The following is a 16487-nucleotide window of genomic DNA, read 5'->3' as shown; positions in this document are numbered from 1 at the left end:
ATTAAAGCAAAGGTTTCTAGAAACTGGTTTATAATTTTTTTTTTCCTTAAGGACAAACGGAGTTCAGAGTATCAAATAAAGGCTAGGATGCGATGATGTCAAAACAGAAGCCCCTTCATTCAGCCTCAGGAGCCTTTTCAGTTCTACAGTTCAAGGAAGATAAGAACCACAGCTCCAAGCCAGGCTATTTCTGCAGCAAAATGAAAAGTCTTCACAGCTTATTTCCTTTAATTACATCATAAAACAAAATTAGAACATACAGGAAACAATAATAGTTACATAACAATTTACTTTATATATACTTATATATAAAAAACGTCTTTTTTTTTTTTTTTTTTTTTTAGTCCAAAGATTTTAAAGCAAAAGTAATCCTCTACTGCCACCTTGGATTTTATTTATTTTAAATAACCCTCCCTCCCCCATCCTCAAGCGCCAAATAATGGGGTGGAAACACAGTCACTTGGACAGCTAATGAAACTTGGTGTTAAGTCACCATGTAGGGAACTGTGTCAGCCCCCAGGGACTGGCTAAGCTTTGGAGCAGGCCTGGTGGAGAAACAAGCAAGTGGCAGCTCCTACATACTGGAGCACTTCAGAGTGAGTGGAATGGCTGGAGAAGGCTTAGGTCAAAGACGGATGTGTGGGCTAACGACCTCTGCATTTAACAGTGCAGGGGGGTGGAGTCTGAGGAGATGCAAGGATGAAACAAAGCCTGGTTTGAGGATAAAAATTTCTCCAACAGCACCATTTACCCATTCATCTCTGTGTGCAGAGTTTAACTGTAGTCCTCACAGTTCTCTGAGCTCTGCACAGGCCATGTTTTTCAGGTCTCTGCTCTCAGAGTCACTGTAAGGTAAGCAAAGGTGAGCAGAGCAGCTGGGAAATGCACTTGTCAGTTAACATGGCAACAACTCCTGGGAGGAAAAAGGAAGAGGCAAGAATGGGAGGCATCTGAAGACCAAATAATAAAACAGGAATGGAGAAAGGCAAAATAAAGAAGGCCTTTTTCTGGCTACAATAACCCTTTAAAGTGGGTAGTCACATCCTCAGGGGCCAACTCAAGGAGCTGCAGCATTATGAGAGAGGAGATGGCAGCATCTGACAAGCCGTGACCCATGGATCTTTTGCATGTACCAATGGGCTCTAGGAGGTTGGTGTGTAATTTACGAATGCAGTGAGGAGGGGAGTAAGAAGAGATCTCAGGCTCACCTCTCCCTGCACATCTTAGAATTTAACAGTCCATCGGAGAAGCACAGATAAGAAATAAGTATTAAGGGAAGGAAAAAATTGACGTAAACCCAGGAAAAGTAGCAGCAAAGGTTTTGCTTATTACAGATCTATTATATAGCATTAGGAAAGAAAATCATTCAAGTCATTGGGAGGAAAAAGGTAAAGTAATTAATCAAACCATGCCAGTTATAGACTCTTTTTCAAGTTAGGGCTTTCTAGGACTTAAGGTTCTCATTCTAGTGCCATTAAAAACAAACAAACAAACAAAAAAAAACAAAAGCATAATGGCTCTTTAGTGTCTAAAGAAGGGTTAGGCTAAAGAAAAAAACACATAAGTGTGTGAGCAGCAGCGGAGTACTGATTTGAATTAATAGGAATAAATTATTAAGAGAGAATGACAAGAAAAACTTAGTGAGGCAAAGTCCTCTTTCACTTAAAAAAAAAAAAACAACTCCTAGGGCAGCTGAGAAGCACTGGTGGGTCTCTCCGTGGTGCCCATCTCCAGGTGACTGACCCTGGTGCACGGAAAGTAGGATTCCTCTCTGGAATCTATGCTGTAAATCCTTGCCAGCAAGAAGGGCATCAAGTTCAGAGGGAGAGACAAGGAAATCTATCCACATGTAAGGAGCTACTTCAGAATAGATGCTTGTGCTTGAGACAAGGTACCCTCAGTCCATATCCAGTTATCTCTTTTACCTTGAACTTCACCTGCCATTTCCCCACCCCAATTCTTCAAAATAAGACCCAGGAAAACAATACAAAATAGAAAAGGGACAGCTGACATGGTTTTGGGTGCCCATGATTCTTCTTCCTCAAAGGGCAGTAAACCACCCTGGCTAAGGAAACCCTGAGAGGGAAAGTTTCGAGCAGCTGGTGCTTAAAGAGCCCACGTTCCTTGTTGGAGAATCAAGATGTTAAGCTAGGGCTTTTGGATATAGTAACCATAGCCCCATTTCCTTCCTGAAGTACCTGGGTTAATTATACCCTATCAACATGGTCTTAAAAGAGCTTTCTGTATCTTCCAATCAAAATTTGGATAGAAATGAAGAGAATAAAGATGAGAAGAAGCTGGTCCACCATATTTCCCCTCAAGCTCCTACTTACTGCTGTGGAGTTCTTTTTTTTTTTTTTTTGTATACTCTATGGTGGGGTCACATTTCATTCTTTTTCCATGTGAGTATCCCATTATTGCAGCACCATTTGTTGAATTTTTGTTGTTTGTTTGTTTTTGGGAAGTTCATAGGCTGGGAATGAACCCAGGTCTCCTGCATGGCAGGCGAGAATTTTGCAGCTGAACTACCCTTGCACCCCTGCTTTGGAGTTCTTTAGTCCAAGATTACAATGAGGGGGTAGTTCTGCCTCAAGACCTCCAACCAAGCATTCTACACCTTAAACAAAGATTTTTCGTGTGGGTTTGAGGTGGTCAAAGATCCTAGAAATGGCAAGGCAATTCTTTTTATATAATGATCCAGACATCACAGCATACCACACTGAGGGTTTATCAGCTTGGACTGATAAACAGGGATCGATATTGACTCTCAAATTAGGCACACTAGGGAAAAGGCAGAACAGATTAATTTTCTTAAAACCTCTCCTTTCACTGGTGGCAGCTAGATGAGCAGCCTGTGACTTTCAGCACAGCAAACATTAAATGGGTCATCAGTGACCAGTAAGTGTTCCTTTCCCAAATGACAGTCACCTAAGGACCTGCTATCTATACAGACAGGCAGTAACACACACCTCCTAAGAACTTCAAACCAAGACAAATTCCATTGCATACTTTGTTTAGCTACCCATGGCATAAGTGGGTTATCAAAACAAGTAACTGCTTTCACAAGACAATTAGAAGAAATAAAAGTACTTGGCTGCTATAGCCTAGTACAGCTATACTGAACTATTCAAACAGGGAAAGACTAAAAGAAAACATTATAAAAATATTTACTAGATTGCCCTCTGAAGTGTGTGATACAAGGAATATGTAGAAATTTTAACTTGGATGTCTGCTAAATTACTTAATGGGCATAGAAGTCAGACTGGAAATTTATAAGACCCATTTAAGGAACTGTTTTACATCTACTTGAAAAGCAAAACAGGAAAAAACTTTTTAAAAATCCAAATAAAAGTGTGATGTGCTTTCACATTCCATTTTGGAAAAAAAAGGCTGAAGCCAGATCCCCTTTTTCCTCATATCCAACAGAGTCTGACTTCAAACTCAGCTTAAGTTGAATAAGCAAACACAAAAGATCACCCAGTGAAAATGGCACAAGCCACTTAAGAGTTTTTCAATTCAAGGCTGCCCAGGATGGTTTGCCTGGATCAGAAGGAAGCTTGCCAAGGAGGAAGCTAGACAGGAGACAGCCAGCAGCATCAGAGAAAGGAGGTGGCTGTTTAAAATAGAGGGCCAGAATGGGCATGAGAAACAAAGGGGTGAAGTCAGCAAAAAGGAAAGGAAAACCTGGAATCACCTCAATTGGGCCTAAGTAAAAGAGATTAGTGTAGCAAATAATGCTTCATCAAGATGAAATTAGGAGGAAAGGCTGCTTAGAAAAGAGATGATCTAGATGTTCAAGAACTTTCTCCATAGACATTGCAGTAATTTCTCCTGGTCATTTGCAGATTTATGATGATAGCTTTGAGGGTACCTTCTTATTTATCTCAAAATCTCTTCTTCCTCTTCACACTCTATTTTTTCATTACAGAAGGCATATTCTGGAGGGGCTATGGACTCAGACAAATGCACCAAAATATTATTCCTGAGAACTTTTCCTATACCTGTTAAGCCTTATTGAATTTTCAAAAGTGTTCCAGATGTTGAGACAGGAAGCATTATGTTTAGGACCCTTTCCATCTGACCTAAATTTACCACTTTCTATCTTCTCAAATTCATCACATTCATCAGCTGGTGATGGTTGCAGTTTGGCACAAAAACCATACTTTTTCCCAAGTCTGATGGGCTTGAAGTTCTCTCAAGAAAGGAATGAGGCTCCTACCTGACCATACATGAGCCAGTTTTGCAGACCCCAGGACCTTTATTTTTTGTCACTTGGCTCTGACAGCCTGGAATTTGCCTCAATAACAGGGATCACTTGGGCAAATTCATATGGAACTCCAGGTGGGTAAACTCTTCAAAAAGACATAGAATTTCCAAATCTGTCACATGCTGGTAAATAAGAGTCTTTCAAGCTTTAATTTTTTCCCCCATTTTAAATAAAGAAGTACCTTAATAGCTTCAATATTGGACAATTTGAATCCACTCGGGGTTTTATGATCAGTTTGTTCAGGCATTAAAAAATAAAAACAAAACAAAAATCTTTAAAGTAGATGGCCCCTAAATATTTCTCTCTTTCAGTTTTGTTTGAATGAGTAAACTGGGGACCTGAATATTATCAACCATACCTGGAAATGTGTAAGAATTTGTATGTTGTACTTATAGCCAGGAGAGTGAATCTCACTTTAAAAAGTATATTCCTTATAAGGTAATTGAAGAAGGTAAGGGAAGGGAGAATGGAAAAACAAAAACAAATAATATGAGCTTTGAGAAGGGCATAATAAAATATAATTTAAAATAAAATTAACATACTAAATAATGGTGGGTAGTATAGACTTCTAGCACCCTTTCATCTGACTGTTTTCTAAATCAGTGGAGAAATAAATCAGACTTTATTCTTACATCTGCTGGCAGAACCAGCACCTGCAGCATTAAAACAAGCCCTTTAATAACCTGGATCATGCAGATTATGATCCAAGACCATGGTGGATTGCACATTAATGTGCTAAAAGAAAAAAAAAATTACTGTATTAAAAAAAAAATCACACAAAGTTTCTAATCACAGGGTTCAGAAATCTGCTTCTTGTGCTCTAGAAAACCATTTTATTTCACTCATCCTTTGTGATTTTTTTTGTGTGTGTTTTCTTCTTGAACTCTGAGTCATGGGCATTGAGTACCTTGTCCTCGACTCTGGTGCCCATGTGATCAGGATGGGGAGAGACACTGCACCCCTGCTTCCTCTGAATGCTCTTTCACAGTTGCCCCAGTGCCTTCACCTGGCCACTCTTGTATTTCACTCAAGGGAATTCTGGAGCAGAAGGCTATGGCTAATGGATTCTGAAAAAGTTCTGGTCTTCTGAGGTTCCAACATTAGATATGATACTGTCAATAATAAAATATGTGGACCAGATGGTATAGGGCCATTCTTGCATCCCTGATGGGCTAACATGGGGGAAAAAAGAGAAATCAACAGGTTGGACTGCAGAGCTCATCTAGCAGCATGCCTGCTAAAGCAAAATAACCTCACAGACAGAGGTCAGAGATGCTACTGATTACACTGAGATTTCAATGGTCATATGATAAAGTTATTTGTCAATGTCTCAGCTTCGGTGGCAGGGGCTTTCAGGTTGAATTTTGTGATTTACCATTCTACTCTTCATTAACAATGCATCTGTCTCTTTCTTTATTAAATTAGTGGTGTTTGATAGGAGGAAAATATGCAGGGAAGAATATTGGGCCTATCATGCGTATATCATATGTCACAAGATAAAACAGAAATCAAAGACAAAGTTTGTTTTCATCAAAATAGTTTTAGCTCAGTTTCTTCTCATAACTTTTCTTGCTTTTGTTATAGTCTCCCTTCAGACTGGCAAAGATTCAGGCAGGGTCCCCTGATGGCAAAATTTAAATTAAAAAAATATTTATTGATAATGTCTCTTTTAAAAATGTCTGGTAAACCCAACTATTCATCCAAAATGCAAACTGTAAACACAACAACAGCAAAAGAGTAACAACTGAGTGTGAGTTAGCAGACTATGAATGGGAGACAGATTGAGCAAGAGTGCAGGAGGGAGAAACAGACAATGCAAGACGGGTGCACACTGTGCTACAGACAGTGTCAATTTGAGTGAATAAGTAATCACATTTGGACCACAGAGATTTCAATGCAAATATTTAGAAAACCTCTGGGCCAAATATTAAAACACAGGAGGAATGGACAAGCCTTCTTTGTGAGCATGCTCAGGATGTTGGCATGGAAACAAGGAAGTACAGAAGCTCCATAGTCATCTCACAACGGATGGCTGCCATTTCTAGGATGCAAAGAAATTTTCCTTCTGGTCCCTGGATACATTATATGTTGTTTTTCCATGCTTTCCTTAACCATGGAGGATTGCAGTTGCTGTTCCAAAATCCCCAATGAAACCCCTCAACAAAATAAACTGCAGTAGTAGTAACAATGGGTTTGCTGGAATGCTCCCTTCCCTCTACCTTGGCCTATGGTTTTATTATGGGTATGCCCAACAGGAATGGTTAAGGTTTACCAATCCACTTGATAAATAAGCCAGCACAGAATTCAGTCCCATGGTCAGTCACAGAGCTGAGTGGATGGGGGTGAGAGAGTATATGCATATGTATGTGTGGTTCTGGGGATCTGGACACTGCCCGCACTTTGGGCAGTGTTCTGGACACCTTGCCCAGAACACTGGGGTCGCTTCCACTGGAGAGACTCCATGGTAACTCTAGAAGTGTCATTAAATACTCAGTTCACCAAGGTTGACCACCTCCATTGTCATAGGATGATGCAGCATCTGCAGAAGCGCTGTCTGCTGCCCCCTACTGATGGGGGTGGAGTGACAGGTGCGAAGTAGGCGTGGACTTTAATATTGGGTAAATGGGTCTGAAACAAGACAGAAACATTACTGAGAGAGGGCTTCAACAGAAACAACAATGTTGTTCTTCAGAAAAACCAATAAGGGGCTGAATGGCCATGAAAGCAGGACAGACACTGAGCACCAGTCAGGGAATTGAGAGGCCTAGGTTCTACTTTGTACTGTACCAGGTTGTTCTAAACGACCAAATCAAACTCATTTAACTTTGTTTGGCACCTGCTTTCATAATTATAAAACTGGAGGAAAACAGCATACTAATCTCTAAACTTGTCTCACAGGGCATTTTAGAGTTAAAGAAACTAGGTAAGCTTAAAATAGTAATTTTTTCCAAGTTATTGTGGACAATGATTTTTCTGAAATTAAAAAAAATTTCATTATCTTTAAACAACATGCTTCTTCTAGTTTTTACTACATAAATAATACCTGAATACCTACTTTGTTCAAGGTACTGTGCTAGTTGTTAAGAAAGAGTACAAAGATGGTCAAGACAGGAATCCCACTCTTGGAGAGCTAATAATGACTTGCACATAAATAGCCAAATCAAAGTGGAAAAGTACAAAGTGACTTGAAGAACAGATAAAGCCTCCTTGGGATTCAGAAATGGACGAGATTCCTGACAGGCAGGCAGGTCCAGGAACCATGGTATAAGTTGGCCATATTAAGAGGTTCTGATTGAACTGGGACTTTCCTTCTTTAGGTGTGAAGAAATATGACTGCAAATATGGCTCTCCCCCACTGCAGAGACACTCTCTGTCCTCTACATCTGAAGAGAGAGAGGAACTGAGAACTCAAGATGAGCTCTGATGCTCATTTATGCACTCACAGGATCTAACATGGATTTTTCAGAGGTTGGTAGTAAAGGTCTAACTAAGCACTGTGCCTTTCCCACCACAGGTGTGAAACAGATGCTCCAGTAAATGACTGTAAACTGAATAATCTAACATATAGATTCATCCAGCCTTTTTACAATTGCCTTTGCTGGCAACCAGGTCTCTAGTCATTTGGTTGTGCATGAGGCTCCCATTATGGAGGATGGGGCAAAAAGGAAAGGTAAAAATCTAATTGATCCAGGTGATGTCTTAAAAAATAAGAACCCCAGGAAAAGGAGAAATAAAAGTTAAATTTTAAAATCCCATTTAACCAAATATTTTCTCTATGCTATTCCTTTCTTTCTGGCATGTGCTTTTTTGACTCTGGAGCTGTTATTCCCTGGACATTACTGGAGACAGTCTGCTAGGAGGAGACCTACTTTTCTTCTCTTGAGTGTGTATTTTTCTACCAAGTTTCCATCTGGAATCATAGCTAAAAATTATCTACCCTTAAGTTTGCTCTCCATTTTTTTCTCCTTCCTATATGTCCAAATATGATGAAAATTCCAGGAATCTAAGTCTAAAAAAACAGAAAAGAAAGAAAGGAAAGCGTGCTGAGAACACCAAAGCTGGAGAATGATGCAGTCATCTTTACCCTGAGTCTCTTGATTCCAGCCCGTGTGATTTGCTGGCAGTCATAGAGTTCTATCCGCTCAAGGCTGTGACAGCTCTTCAAATGCTCCAGGGACGCATCTGTGATTAGTGGGCAGTTGTCCAGCTCAATCACCTCCAGCTGATCATGGGCACAAGCCCCATTCCCCAGGTGACGAATTCCATCATCTGTGATCAGCTCACAGTGAGACAGACTCTGCAGCCAAACAGAGGATGGAAAGATGTGGAAATATTTTATGGCATTCCTCTAGCCAGAGGCTTAACCATTCTGGTTTGACTGTGATGAATATGGAGCCATCACTAGATCCATGGAGTGGAAAGAATAAAGCAAATTAGAGTTGCTGGAGTTCTGCTTTTGGCAAGCAGTGACTGACTCTTTTGCGTGTGATTCTGAATATGTTGTGAATTCATGTAATGACTGTGAGACAGTTCATAAAGAAAATAAGACAAAAATTACAAAAAAAATTAATACTTTTCTTCTCTAAAGGAACTAGTTTGGCTCAAACTTTTTCTGCACAAAATTTTCTGGAATTTGGATTAAATACTGATATTTAATACCTGGTTCAGGGGTATGCCCAAATAATTAATTAACTGAAGATGATTCTTAAAGCTGATAGGTGTGGTTATCTCTGTACTTCATCTCTTCTACTCCTACTTTATCAATTTTCCTTAAACCCCTGGTTCCTCTATGTGACATTCAAAACACTTGATTCCATTTTGGATAGTACTATGCCAACCAAACACATAAAGAGCCAAGGAAAATGCGTTCCTACAGTGTCACTGGAAGCAGTAGCAAGAACTCCCCTTTCTTTATGTTATTTCTTCTTTCTGGCATGAGTTTTTTTGACTCTGGGATTGTTATTCCCTGGAGATATTCTGCTAGAAGGAGACCTACTTTTCTCCTCTTGAGCGTGTAACATGTGGGAGGGAAAACTCATACACTCCATGTCAGTTTTCAGTTGCTAAGCATTGGTACAGAAAACATTTAACTTTTTTCCAGCTCCTATCTCAGTTTCCCCCTTCACTCAGGTGTTCATTTGGCCCACTTTAAGTGGGCAATTTGGAGAAATATCCCTTCCTAAAGTGGTGGCCCGACACTAAAAGGAAAGTATGAGCTAACTGTAGCACTGGGCTTTGATTAAATCCAATAAACACATAAAAGTCTGAAAGTCAAACTCACCAATACTTGAAGACGAGGACAGTGTATAGAAAGTTGGATTAATGTGCTATCGGTTATCTGAAAGAAACACAAAAGTTTATTTTTAGGTCCACTTTTGAAACTAAATAAAATCATAGACAGGCTCTGGGAATCGAACCCGGGTCTCCAGTACGACAGGCGAAAATTCTACCACTGAGCCACCATTGCACTGCCCCATTCTTTCTTTCTTTCTTTCTTTCTTTTTTTTTTTTTTTAACATTTCTTATTGTGAAATATAACATATATACAAAGAAAGGAAAGAAAAAGCAACAATTTTCAAAGTATACTTCAACAGGTAGTTACAAAACAGATCTCAAAATTTTTTATCCATGACCATTCCACTATTTCAGATTTTTCCTTCTAGCTGCTCCAAAATGCTGGAGGCTAGAAGAAATATCAACATAGTGATTTAGCAGTCATACTCATTTGTTAAATTCTATTTTCTGTTATAACTCCTCCTTTGATCCTTCTACCAATCTATAGGGATCTTTAGGCAATGCCCATTCTGACTTTTTGATGTTGAGAAGGGGTGTTAACATTAAAGGACAGGGTGATGTAATTAGTTGTAATCTTGGAGAGGCTAATGGCTTCTGGGTTTCTGGATTTATCTGACCCAGGAACTGTTTGGAAATTACAGGTTCCAGGAAATCAAATTTAATGTATGAAACTTTTATGGAGTCTCAGTTTGAGCCCTACCTATACCTCATTCTTGACTATATTTCTACTCTGTCATTCCCCCCACTACCCTCCAATAATCAGTTATCACTGTTCAAATCACTCTGGGATTTATCGGGGCATCACTCTAGACAAATCTATAAAATCTCATGTATTGGCAAAGTGCCCTTGGGGGAATGGTGAAAAGGGAGGAAAATTCAACTTCCCCATTTGGAGAATTCCTGATATTCTTGCAAACAGTGAGGACAACAAAATCAACTGGATGAGCCCTCAATCTTGGGGTTTGTTCATATGAAACTTATAACCACAAAGGATAGACTAAGACTACTCAAAATTAGGCCTAACAGTCACCCCCAGAGAACCTCCTTTGTTGCTCAGATGTGGCCTATCTCTCAGCCAACACGGCAAGTAAACTCGCTGCCCTCCCCCTCTCTACGTGGGACATGACTCCCAGGGTGTAAACTTCCCTGGCAACATGGGACCAAAATCCTAGAATGAGCTGGGAATTGGCATCAAAGGATTGAGAAAACCTCCTCTACTGAAAGGGGGAAGAGAGAAATGAGACAAAACAAAGTGTCAGTGGCTGAGAAATTTCAAACAGAGTTGAGAGGTTATCTGGAGGTTAGTCTTATGCATTTTATAAATAACCCCTTTTTAGTTTAAGGTGTATTAGACAGGCTTGAGGGAAGTGCCTGAAACTGCAGAGCTGTGTTCCAGTAGCCATGTTTCTTGAAGATGAATGTATGATGATATAGCTTTTGCAATGTGACTATGTAATTGTGAAAACCTTGTGTCTGATGGTCTTTTTTATCTCTGATAGTGACAGATGAGTTAAAAATATGGATTAAAAATAAATAAATAATAGGGGAACAAATGTCAAAATAAATTGAGTAGATTGAAATACTAGTGAACAATGAAAGGGAGTGATAAGGGGTATAGAAAAAAAAATAGGGGGAACAAAGGTTAAAATCTATGGAGTAGACAGAAATACTAGTGGTCAATGAGAGGGAGGGGTAAGGGGTGTGAGTTTTTTCTTTTTCTGGTGTGATGCAAATGTTCTAAAAAGTGATCATGGGGGGCCATGGTGGCTCAGCAGGCAAGAATGCTCGCCTGCCATGCCAGAGGACCCGGGTTCAATTCCTGGTGCCTGCCCATGTTAAAAAAAAAAAAAAAGAAAAGTGATCATGGTGAATACACAACTATGTGATGATTTTGTGAGCCAATGATTGTACACCATATACGGAATGTTTGTATGTTAAGAATGTTCATGTTACACTTTTACAGAAGTACTTTAGGTGTCTAGTCTGTAGATGCTTATACAATTGGTCTGGATGTACAGCTGTAAATGTGTTGTTAGAGCAGAGAGAGATGTGCACAGCCTGCTGTACCTTTTTTCTTTACATTCTTAGAATCAGTAAATAAGCAAAATATTGGAGACTTTAACAAAAAACTGTTCATGATTTTGTGTATAGTGAGCAGACTGTTGTATTGTCTGTTTTTTAAAAAAGAAAAGACTAATTAAAAAAAAGAATGTTCACGTTTGTATGTTGTTTTGGTTTGATAATACAAAATAAATTAGATAAAAAGAATAATTAATTATCAAATAACAGAATCTTAAGGTTGAAAATCCACTGGTTACTTGAGCCTGTTCTGTAAGAATACACCCAGGCTAGGCTTGAACACATCTAGTCATCTCTAGTGTCATCTTTAACAGACCCATTCAAAGTTCTGTTTGGTTTTTGAAAAGAGCAAAAATGTATCTTCTTACTAACTTTTTTTTTTTTGGCATGTGCAGACTCTGGGAATCGAACCCAGGGTTCCTGCATGTCAGACAAGAATTTTACCACTAAGCTACCCTTGCACTGCTGTCCTCATTAATTTTTACGCACTGGATTTTGTTTTACCTTCTTAGAAACACAATCAGGAGATACTGCTCCATGAAAATAATGAATATAGGAACATCCTCTCATCTTTAGATATTTGTCCTAAATTCTATAAGCCATGCCACAACTAAGAACTGAGAACTTGGGTGGCAGTTATGTTACCAAGCTGGAATTTTGGCTAACTATGAAATTTCAGGCAGGCTGGACAGTCTTTCATAGAAGTAAAAGTAAATCAGTGCTTTTTATAAAATTTTTTTCAATTCTGGGATTATTTTTATTTTTTATTATACCCTGTAGTTCACAGCCATCAAGAAACACAGGGTGGAGGGGAGAACATGCATATCACTCAGAAGAATCAACAATGGAAAGGACACAGAGGACGCTCAGACACGCGCAAGAGATGGATGTGAACAAGTTTTAGTTTCAGTTCAGTAAGAACTAATAGCTAATAAACAAGTAGAGTGAGGATAGCAAATAATTAAAAAACAAAAAGTGGCCTGTATAGTCATAGCTATATCTTTCATTTTTCATTTTTACTATTAAACATTTTCTGTTGCTCTATCTTCTTCTTTTGGAGGACCCCTCCCCTGAAAAAAAAAGTTTCTCCCTAATCAATAATATACTCTCAAGGCCTTAAAATTGGTAATAAAAGAAAATGTTGATGAACAGGTATCCAGTCAGTCTGTTCTAAGGGCCGAGTTCCATGCAAAGTCAGGTCTATGGGGCTAATAATGTAAGGGTTCCAGTAAAGCTTTAAAAACGGCAGTGCTGTGTATCAATGTGATGGGGTTTTTAAGGTTATTAGCACCATAAATCTCCAGGTCTAAGGAAATATTTTAACATCTTTCTGGTCTGAACGTTTGGGCCATCTTTCTTTAACAGCCACCTCACTGATGGCACAAATATGGACATATGTTCACAGTTCTTTAACACATACACCTTGAGCACTACAGCCTGGTGCCTTGACGAGAAGAAATTCAGCAGTTTACCAGGCACTAGTGTCCTATGCTAGCACAGGAACTCGGACATTCCAATGTGCATGCATTATATAGGTTTCTATCCCACTAAACTTCTGGGTAAAATCCACTATCTTACCTGAACACATTCTTCCAGGTCCATCTTTTCAAGCTCATGGCAATTCTACAAAGTACAAAAATAAAAACATTGCAATGCAAACATTTATAATGTGGAGAAAATGTAATGCTAGAAAATGAGGTGGCAGTACTCACTACTCATGAAATCAATCTTAGAGAGTTTTGGAGTTGGTGTCATTTTCTGTCTTATTCCATTAATTGCACACTTTTATCCTATGTACTGGCCCCCACCCAACTGATATTCCATTAATGTGCCTGAAAGCAAATGTCCTTTCCCATGTTCCATGACATTGGTCAAAGACAGCATAATTTAAAAAATTGTGATACTCCAAGTGTTAAAATATTCTGGAGAATACAGAAACTTCCTTTCAACTTTTCCCTTCAAAACCAGGCTTTTATGTTTCTTTAAACATCACTCTCTTCTATCAGTCATGTACCAAATAACTGAGTAAGTTGTTTGTCCCTTTCAGGAAGTCCTTGTTTAGTTTAACTTCTCATCTTAGGAAATTGTGGAGAATGAAGTCTCATGAAGGAGTGGCATGTTCTCCAATGCATGTCTGCATTTCCAGAGCAGTATGCATTACTGGCATCAGCAGACCTGCAGCTGTGGCATGAGAGTACTCAGGAACACCAGCCATACATAAAGCAGCTCTCCCACATCCCTTATAGCCAATTCTGTAGCCATTCCACCTCTCCCTTGCTGCTCTCTTTTCTGAAATAAGCAAATCTATGAAACCTAGAGAAAATACATACCCTGGCCAGAGTTGTAAAGCCCACATCTGTTAATTGAGAACACCTTGCCACTTCTAATATTCTGTTAAAAAAATAAAGGGGAAGTCAAGCCCATGGACACTGAAAACTGGGTTTACTAAAACAGCAAGAATTTAAGAAAACAATCTCCTATTCCCTAAGAACTACATAAGACAGAGTGACATCAACAACTAAACAAGCCTGTATAAAAGATTTCTCCATTCATTTTCATAGTCATTATATGGTGGTCCTGTAAATACCACCATATTTCAAGGTGATACAATCACAGAACACGGAAGAACATTATGGAAACTTGTAGTTAATGTCAAAATGCATGAGAAATTCATCTAAAGCCTTCGTGATGGCCTACTGCTCACCCCCAGAGGGCAGCCTGTTCCTAGAAAACAAAGGAAATGGAGATAAATATCTGTTTCAGTTAATCTTGTTGCCCAAGTAAGTTATTCTCATGCTCTATTTTACTGTAGGTTCAAACATATTTACATAGCTTTTAAAAAAATGCTATGAAGGGACTGCTTAATTACAGGCCTATTCTAAATGTAAAATTCCACACAATAAAAAAAATACCCTTAAGTTTCTTGTTTCCTCCCATACATCCTTAGGGAGGCCTAGTGAAATGGGAAACTCAACTGGCAGCCACTTTCCCGTTCAGCAACAGTTAGACATTAAATAAATACCAATACAAGACTAGGGAATCAAAAGCAGCTCTTTTCCCCGAAAAGTCTGGTAACTTCTGCACCATAGTACCAAAGATTACACATGTGCTTACAAATTACTTACTCAGTTGAAAAAACTTAGAGCTAACTTGTAAGAAATCATTATCAACTGAAAATCAATCAGAAATGAATGTTATGCCTAATGGGAAAGCAGTCTGAATGAAACACAACATTTGGGTACCACACGAGAGCTTTTGCCATTTTAACAATACAATGAACTATACATAAAGATGGACGTGAAGATTCCTCTCCTTAAAATGAAAAAATGTAGTGTATAATACTTTGAGAGAGGAATGAGTCTGGTTACCTCCCTAGTTCCTAAGAAGTACTCTATTAATTTTGATCAACAAGTCTATGACCTATATAATGGATTTTAATACTGTGGGCAAATCTTTTAACTATTATGTTTAGGACCATGGACACGGTGATCACAAGCATTTTTTAAGGAAGTTTTACTCATTTACAATGCTTATTATATGTAAAACAAGTGGTTTCATGGACTGTGGAGCCCAACTGCTTGGGATCAAACACATTACTAGCTGTGAGATCGGAAACAGGTTACTTGACCTTTCTCGGCTCCATGCAGTTTCCAATCTATAATATGGACATGTTACTACTGATAATATCATGCTATAAGGATTAAATTAATATTTGTAAAACACTTAAAGCAATGCCTAACATATAATAAATAATACACAAGTTTTGTTCTAAAAATTAAAAAGGCATATGGGGATCATCCCTAGTCATTTGTACTCATTATAAAATAGTACACTGTGGATTACAGAATCAGTACGGTCTCAATACCAATCCACTGTTCAGAGACAAGAAGCATGTTCTAAAAATGACCAGTGGCACAAAAGAGGTCCTCCTCCTGTAGGGTAATATTTTCTTTTTAGATATGCCCTGCTATGTACCTAGCATGATTACTAGAATATAAATGACCACAAAGTGGGCCTTTTAAAACTTCCTACAGAAAGGAACTATATGAAAGCATTAACTGATTTTACTTTCTTAAGTAATGAAACCAAATGCTGATTTTCTTAAGAATGGATAGCAAGAAGTAGAATTTAGTGTCTGTTACCCCTTCCAATTACATGTAATCAAATGAGGAACACAGCAAGTAGGTGGGCATCTAAAAAGGTAGTGGTTTTGTAGTATCTACTTTAAAATGTCAAGGTTCTAAGAAATAAATATGGGCGAAGGCGGTTTCTGTTCCTTTCCCCTGATTTTTTGAGTTAAACAAGAAATGCTTACCTAAGCCGTGGACAGTTCTGACCTAGAGCGTTCAGGATGGCATCTGTTATGTTGGAGCAGCCGGAGGCACAGAGGGACTGTAACTTATGGCACCCTCTGCATATAGTAATGAGACCCTCATCTGTGATTTGCTAAAAAATAAGAGCAAAAAACTTAGCAGAAGAAAAAAATGTTGTATCTATGAAAATAAACACCAAAAAGAAATCAGGGCAGCTTTAATATTAGTCAGGCAGCAAACCTAAAAGAACATGAATACAACTTACTTCTTCCTTCCAGGTCTTTTAATTTAGTTTGTAAGAGAATCTGTGCTAATTTGTGGTATACAGGGAAGAAGCTATAATGGGATTCTTTTAACTTAAATAGGATTGGCTATGACATATGACACATCACGGTACAGGCCCATTAATTGATTTTAAAACTGTTTTTTTCCCCCTTTAAAGCAGAAACCTTATCTAGAAAAAAAGATAAGACAGCAGTATCTTAATAGTATAACATATTTACAAGTGAAAATTGATACTGATAAATTAGTGG

The 16487-nt window shown here is 38.6% G+C and overlaps 1 protein-coding gene across 3 annotated transcripts in view; it reads right to left on the bottom strand.

Moving 5' to 3' along the window:
- Positions 1-210: 210 nt before the first annotated feature.
- Positions 211-16487, bottom strand: part of FBXL20 (F-box and leucine rich repeat protein 20) — a 149806-nt gene continuing 133529 nt past the window's right edge. For all 3 annotated transcript variants that reach the window (XM_077164543.1, XM_077164542.1, XM_077164544.1), the window contains exons 10-15: positions 15957-16087; positions 13972-14032; positions 13220-13264; positions 9549-9605; positions 8352-8564; positions 211-6895 (exon numbers count right to left, since the gene is read on the bottom strand). In XM_077164543.1, the coding sequence (XP_077020658.1) occupies positions 6788-6895; positions 8352-8564; positions 9549-9605; positions 13220-13264; positions 13972-14032; positions 15957-16087 (615 nt within the window). In that variant the 3' untranslated portion in view covers positions 211-6787. The remainder of the gene's footprint in view (positions 6896-8351; positions 8565-9548; positions 9606-13219; positions 13265-13971; positions 14033-15956; positions 16088-16487) is intronic.

The sequence above is a fragment of the Tamandua tetradactyla genome, chromosome 6 (assembly GCF_023851605.1).
Source record: "Tamandua tetradactyla isolate mTamTet1 chromosome 6, mTamTet1.pri, whole genome shotgun sequence".
Classification (NCBI taxonomy): Eukaryota; Metazoa; Chordata; class Mammalia; order Pilosa; family Myrmecophagidae; genus Tamandua; species Tamandua tetradactyla.
The sequence above is the reverse complement of the archived record's forward strand: the minus strand, read 5'-3'. Positions and strand labels throughout refer to the sequence as shown.